Source organism: Lonchura striata, chromosome 5, assembly GCF_046129695.1.
Source record: "Lonchura striata isolate bLonStr1 chromosome 5, bLonStr1.mat, whole genome shotgun sequence".
Taxonomy (NCBI): domain Eukaryota; kingdom Metazoa; phylum Chordata; class Aves; order Passeriformes; family Estrildidae; genus Lonchura; species Lonchura striata.
The window spans coordinates 44,189,054-44,196,737 of NC_134607.1; the positions used below are offsets into that span (position 1 = coordinate 44,189,054).

General features: G+C 37.1%; 1 protein-coding gene across 1 annotated transcript; it reads right to left on the reverse strand.

Annotated features, from left to right (window-relative positions):
- Positions 1 to 1,146: 1,146 nt before the first annotated feature.
- Positions 1,147 to 4,570, reverse strand: IFNG (interferon gamma). The gene is made up of 4 exons (XM_021547392.3): positions 4,448 to 4,570; positions 2,441 to 2,509; positions 1,927 to 2,106; positions 1,147 to 1,272 (listed from the first exon to the last, which is right to left on the reverse strand). Exons 1-4 carry the CDS (start codon positions 4,568 to 4,570, stop codon positions 1,147 to 1,149), a joined length of 498 nt encoding a protein of 165 aa, XP_021403067.1.
- Positions 4,571 to 7,684: the final 3,114 nt, after the last annotated feature.

Here is a 7,684-nt window from a genome sequence, read left to right on the forward strand (position 1 = left end):
GAGAAATTGGACAGTGTTTTTCATCTTAGGTCAGAGTAACAACCAATTTCAAATAATCAGTGCCTTTCCACAAGCAAAATTATATTTTCTCAAGCAGATACAAGAAAAACTTGAGAATTTTAGACTCTTCTACAATGTTTCTTTAAAAATATGGAGGAAACTAAATATGTTTTATTTGTCTGGGCAGGACCGATCTTTGTGAAAATGTAGAACAAAATTAGAATTTTTCTTTTCAGATAGATGATGGTGAATAAATATGAAAACACACTTTTAAAAAGTATCTATTTATTTATTTAAAATTCAAATTTCAAAAAATCTCTATTGAAAAATCCAAACTTTTTAATAATATTCCAGTGCAAAGATATAGTCCTTGAGATAAAAACTTCCAAACTATTACCTCCAAATAAATTAAATTACAACAGATACATTTGAATGGTTCCGTAAAAAAAAAAAAAAAAAAAAAAAAAAAAAAAAACCAAGAGAAATTTTTAAAATCTGAGAGTTTAAGTTAAGTCAGTGCAATACAGTTAGTCACATTCTCCTGAGATATTAAGTAGACTGCCGTCCTGGTAACTTCAGTGCATAATAATAATAATAATAATAATAATAATAGTAACCAGCAATTAACCATTAGTCCTCTAGTTCAGAAATTTTCTTCAACATTTGCTTATCTTTAAACATGTCTACTTGCTTGATTTGGATTTAGATATGTTTAGTAGTAAGCAGACATAAATATGTTTTTCCTGAATAGAGTAGCTTCCTCATATCGGTGCTAGTATATCCATGCCAAATAGATGAGACTAATCTCATAACATAATCTCTCAAGACAGCACCAGATGGAAAGCTGGGTACCATTATAACGTAACTTCAAGATTTCCATATGGAACCTGGGTAAACATTGTCTCATTCTCTGTTTTCAGGTCAACAGCATATAACAAACAGACAGGATTTTAAGACAAAGTAATTTCTTGTATTATATTAGGGAGTATAAATACTTTGATTAGTATTTCTTTATAAATAATTACTTAAGACACTTAAATATTAATAAATAAATGTATAAAAAAATCAATAGAAAGATTGAAATAAAAAAATCTTGTCCCAACAAGATTTGCACAGTAGCTCAGTACAGAAGATCATAAGATGGCATTAGCATTTGCATAGCCTCTGAAACTGGCTTCTTTTTCTTTTGTAAGAACTTGAGGTATCCCCCAGTTTTTGTAAGACACTGAACAGCTCATTTACAGCCTTGCGCTGAACTTTCAAGTCACTCATCTGTAATAAGCAAGAAACAAATGGAACAAAAGTCATGCCAAGAGCTATAATTGTTTACTGACCACAGTACATGGGCTACCCTGCTACCAGAGTAAAACAAATGGACATCTGCTATTTTCAATTCCCTACTACCTAACTCCCCTAGTAAAGAGCAACTGTTTACACAAATTTTTGTTTTCCACTTTCTGTACTACTTTGCAACCTGCCACAGACCAGCCACGCTCTGTGAAGCAGAGCTGCCCTGCAGTTAAACGCAGTGCCTGCACTGGGGCATTGTCTGCAGACCTCTGAGTCAGTGGTTTGTGCCACTGGCACGAGCACCATGGCCCAAGTGCTCCCACAGCCACAGAGCATTCCATAGCCAGGCACAACTTTCCCAACCAATTTCTATACCACAAAGGGCTGTGTCAGTGGCAGCTCTGGTGTACAGACTGTATGACAGCACTGTCAGCACCTTTGTGCCAGATTGCAGCAAGACTCAGCACTACCCCTCACTGTAGACCCTGCAGCTGGAAATATTTGGTTTTTCAGCATGAACTGAGCTGCACAAGGATTATCATTTAGATTACTGAAGCATTATCAGCTTAAATCACATTCAAATCACAACTGGAAAATATAATGACACAAGCTTTGGAGTAAAAGGAAGAGCCTTACCTGAAGATTTATCAGATCCTTGAGATCTTCTATCTTCTTTGAGCCATCAGAAAGGCTTTCTTTCAGAGTACTGAGCTCCTCAGCTATGTTTCTGACATGAGCCTTTGAACTGTCAGTGTTTTCAAACATTTTCAAGTACATGGAAACAATCTGACTCAGGATAATTCTTTTTTCATTTCTCTGTTGAAAAATACAATAAAAAAGAAAGGTTTGTGAGTGCCCGTCAGCAGGGAAAGGAAGGAAGGAAGATAAAACACAGCATACAGAGGTTCTCTGCTGCTTGAAACAAAATGATAAAGAAGATGTTGCCACTCATCTCCTGGGCTTGACTATATCTCTAGGTCTGTTCACAGTGCAGTATAAAGTTTTGTTATTGGGATTTTTGTCTCATTTCAAAGCTACCAAAAGAACTCTGCTCCTGTTCATTCTACTGCAGCTAATTATGCTGGTTCTGGGAGCTGCTTTGTACCAAAAAAGCGCCCAAGATACTTCATCATATCTGGTTTTGACTCACCTCTGTCCAACTTGACAGCCTTTCTGTAAAAATAGGTCCACCATCAGCTACATCGGAATGACTTGAGTTCTGCAAAAAAGAACAAGCATATCTATTACATAAACAATATTTATCACAAGGCAAATTTGTGTTCTTTATTCAAATGAGCATCAAAATTCAGATTTTTGCTCATCTAGGCTATACCTATCCCAATGCTTTCACTTCTCTAACCAGCAAGTCCTGTTGCTTGGCTGTCTGGTATCAGAAATGGTATTAGTCCTCTTTTCAATGTCTTCTCCTGCTGCAACTCATCTGAATAGAGATGTTTAGCACATCTATTTTCCCAAATGCTCCTTGTAATTTTTGCCATTGACAGATGAAAATAAAGCTCATAAGCACAGCAACAGGCTAGAAAATCTGATCTTGGTATGATTTCTGGTAAGTCAAAGTCCAGCAGTTTGTAATCTGTGACTCTAAATTCATAAAGTCTCAGCAAAATGTCATATGAAACAAGAATGAGCTGGTTTTAGTATGAAACTATAATTTGCAGAACTGGAGAATATCCCAGTAGCCCACACTCAGGTATGGGGATATGCAAGATTAGTGGGCTACTGAGAGGCTCACAGGGATGGAGTTTAACCATCAGATGCTGGCAACGGGTTCTAGGAAAAAAAGAGCAATACAACTCTCCTACCAAGGAAAGACAAACTGCATCATTTCCTCTTCTGTGTGTCTTTTTTTTTTCCTTTTTGTATACAACACTGACTATTTCCTACTTTTGTCTGCTCAGTAATTTAAACACAGTGAGTACAAAGAGAAAACTTGCAGTCTGACAGGAGCCTCCCAGGCTGATTGGTTCCCCATGATGAGCACACTACCAAACTGGTTTTTTTCCTGCTTCTGAAAGGTGGGGAGCACCTGCTATGGAGCAAAGTTTTAATGTCAGTGCAAAAAGCTCACCATAGCTCAGTATCTCTTCCACAGAGTTATGTATATTCTAGTAAGACTCTCCCTGATGTATGCTAATCACAAATTTAAGACATAATGCCACTTCTACAGCCAGTTTCCTGCAAACACTGAAGTATCGCACTAGTCTTTACCACTTCAGGGTGGTTCTCTGACCACTGAATTTCAACTGTCATTTGCACAAAGTTATGACAAAATCATGGAAAAGTCAGAGCTGAAAAAAAGAGCAGACTGTTGCAGTTGTTTCATTGCATTTAGAGGGGAAAAACCCCAATAAAAATATATTTAAAATAAAAGTTTTTACTTAAAAGTGACTTTATTATTGATCTTCTGTCTCTGTGACCAATCCCTGCTGAATTCAGCTGTGTACTGCTTTAATGCCTCCCAGATAAAGATTGGTGAATTAACATTACAGTTATCAAGTTACCAAAATTCTATTTGACAAGAAAGAATACCCTGCCAGATTACATTCCCATGCCAGATCATAGTCACACATGTGAAGTAAAATGACTGGAAGATGCAAAAGAATAAGAAGTAGAAATCACCTTTGAGTAACACACTACTACAACTTAAAATAAGTAGCAAATGCATTTGTTAAAGCAAAAGTTAATCTCCATTTTTTTAATATTGCTAATTATTAATAAATCTCCCATTGACATTGCTAACATAAAATTTAAAAAGTCAGTAAATTGCACATAGTCAGAACTGAATAAAGATTAATATATTCACCATAAATTGCATTAAGATTTCTTGTTACAAAGTGTTCCATGTAATAAAAGCTGAATTGAGCTAGAAGAAGCTATTGTGAAAGAAAGAACATCCTTAAAATAAATGCAAGTTACTACAATAACTATGACTATTGAAAAACTGAATCAGGTAAATGAAAGAACTTAGTAAAAAAAAATTATCCATATACTTGTTAAAAAAAGGTATGATCAAAAATTATTTCCATGATTACCCTCTGTTGGTACATATTGAGTATGTCAAGTAGTGATCAAGTTTGGACTAGATGTAAAGCACAAGCAGCAAGAGAAGAGAAATGCAGTAGAAGACTGTACTTACAAAATCAGCTTTCAGTTTGTCTATATCATTTTGAAGTTGAAGAAGATTCAATCTATTTTCAACATGTCCAAAAGAAATCATGATGACAGACAGAACAAACAAGCTGTAGGTTTGGAAAGCCATTTTCTTTATGATGGTTGTGTTAAACTGCTCAGATCAGTTCTGGGAGAGCAGGTCCAAGAGCAAAGAGCTTCAGCTTCTAATAGTTAAATCTATTAGAAGCAAGTAGACTACTGAACTTCATCATCCTGTCAGTGGTATTTATACCTGGTCTTGAATTTTTTTTATTTCATCATCACAGGCTGTGTATATTTAGACAAGATAGTGTTAGATAAGAACCCTTTGGTTTTTGGCTAATCAGGGAATCCCTCGAAAGCGTCTTTGTTAAATCATGGTCCTGGAAAAATTTTCAGTGGTTCATCGATGGGTAACGTTTACGTGGCAGACTATGAAGTTTCATTTACACGTGGTTGGGGAAAAGGGGGAAATTACGGTACTGGTCGAGGAATATGCATTGTGGCTCAACCCTATTCTTACACACCATCTGAAAAGAAATCTTATCTTGTGGTTAAAGGGTCAGTGCAACAGTCAACTCATTTCTGGTATTCTTTTAAAGTAACCTGTGTTTGCCATGGCATTCTATACAGACACATAGAGATTTAAACATTCCTTCTGCTGCTGTCCTTTGTGAAACACACTCCTTTCCATGGTCTCAAGTGCACTTCTGCTTCTTTTGCATTCTTCACTTCCAGATTCAGAATAGGACGAACAAGGTTCCAGCGTGAATGCAATGATGTATCACATTAAATTCCTCTATGCTTGTCTACTGTCTGTGGGAGCAGAGTATTTAGTACTTAAGACACTCATTTCTGCTTGGCAATGATTAAAAATTCTCCACCTGCCATTTCACTTGCACTAATGTGTGTAGAATGTGAAAAGAGAGGACACAGATGAAAACAATCCCCATTGAAGAAGACAGACAGGGAGGTCTCTGAGTGCATACAGAACCCTGAAAAAATTCCATTGAGGATAGCTGGGGAAAGTATTTTGTATAGGAACTAAACTCTGCTTGATGGCTATAATGGGAAAAGAGCTTGTTCTGAGGAGTCTTATGAAGAAATCAGATAATTGTAGACTGCAGTACATTAATGGAGGATAGGTAGGAGCCTACAAGGGAAAGAAATAAAGAAGGGGCCCATAGGGAAAGGAAAATAGAAAGAATCAGGAAGAGGGTACTTGTGGGCTCAGTTCACACAGGCTGCAATGGAAGATGTCTGTAGTTCATCAGAAACAGATGAAAATTAAAGTGGTTCCAAACAGGTAAGATTAGAACTCTCCATGTCAGCCCCACATGACTCTTTGGATATTCCTTGAAAGAAACTTTCCCTTTTCCCAGAATCTCCTTCCATCTCAGCTAATGACCACTAATGCCATCAAATCTTTTTTATTTGCTTATTGAAAGAGGATGTCCATCTGTGGAATAGACCTAGACTACTACTAACAGGGAAATTATCATTTTTCAGGAAGAAGAACCAAATTTCACCAACAATGGTAGGCCCAAAAGCTGCATGCAAAAATTCCCTGGGAACAGCAGTATAGACAGATGGGACACATCTCACAACAAACATGGTACTGCACAACAATTCATGCTCTAATCTGCTTGAGGTGGTAACATTATGCAATTCACATCTTTGTTTTTGTTTAAGAAGTTAAAACTGATTAAGTAATAACGTAATTGCTGGAAGTGTTGACATGAAGGCAAGGTAATAGTGCTATTCAAAGCACTGTAAACAAATGGCAAAGTTAACATGCCCACCCATGGCGGAGAGGTTAGACTAAGTCATCTTCAAAAGTCCTTTCCAACTCAAACCATTTTTATTCTGTGTTTCTGTGCCAAAAATTACAATCATAGAGTCATTTTGCTTGGAAAACTAAGGTCATTGAGTGCAACCTCTAACCTAGCACTACTGAGTCCACCACTAAACCACGTTCCCAAATACCATATTCACATGCCTTTTAATGGAGGTCTCATCAAAATTCAAAGTGGACTCAGAATTCAAAGTGAATTCACAAATGCCAGCACCCTGAAAATCCTATTGATTGAAACATCTGGTTTGCTATGCCAAGCAAGCACAAGGAGATGGTATGGCTCATATAAATGTAGCCTTATATACACAGGAAGATCAATATTTTACAAGATGGGAACACCTGCTGAGGTTCATTGACGGACCATGAGTCAACAGAGCAATTCTTTGGCAAAGTTTTAGAGAAGACATGTGAAGTGGGAGAATGAAAATTATTCCTTTTACCTATGGCACTCTTTATGCAATCAAAGACACACATCTGGAAGAGCGACTGAGTCATGAAGCCCAGATTTTGCCATTACACATCCTAATTTGAACAGAGCTTTTGGGCTGAATTACCTAGAGAGAAAAGAAGACCTGAAAGAAGGAAGTTTGGGAAAGATTCTTTACTCAACCAGCTCAGTCTTCCTAATACATTAAGAATAAGTCACAATGCAGTTGAACACAACTAAAATCTGTAATTTTCCAGCCAAGCAGATGTAATTCCAAGAGGTGAACAATTAAGTCAGGAATACTGCCTTCTACAGAGAACTATTCACCCAGAATGACTGTGCTGGGTTAGGCTGCCCTGTTAAACTTGTCAGACACACATCTCATCCACAGCAAGCTGTGCCCCTCAGATGATCTCCCTTTGGTCTCACATTACAATTACTCTTCTAAGAATAGCCAGAGGATAAAGTATCAGAAAAAAAGGATTTTGCCAACTCACATTTTGTTGATACTTATACTTGTTATAGTTTTGGTGAGTTACTTGGCTAATTTGATCACTAAATCCCCTCACCATTCAGAAAGGCCGCTTGCCAAGCATCCAATTTTGTAGGTAAGAAAAAAGAAGCACAGAGCAATGGGATGATTAATGATCATTCAGCCTCTGTGAAAAGCAAATCTAGGAACACAAACAGGGTCTTCTAGTCCCATTGTAGTGCTTTGCCCACAATGCAGTGCTACAAGTATTTTATCATAGACCGAGGCAAGAAATTAAGCAAAAAGCAAAGAAAAAAGCCATGACACCTGTCTCTGTCATGGTATCTTCTGAGTGCAGGTCTGAATTAGGTACACTCTCCTGCCTGGAGAGGCTAGAATCCAACATTTTACTAATCTCCACATTCAAATTATCACACAAAATGGTGAATGTTGTGTGGTAAATAATCAG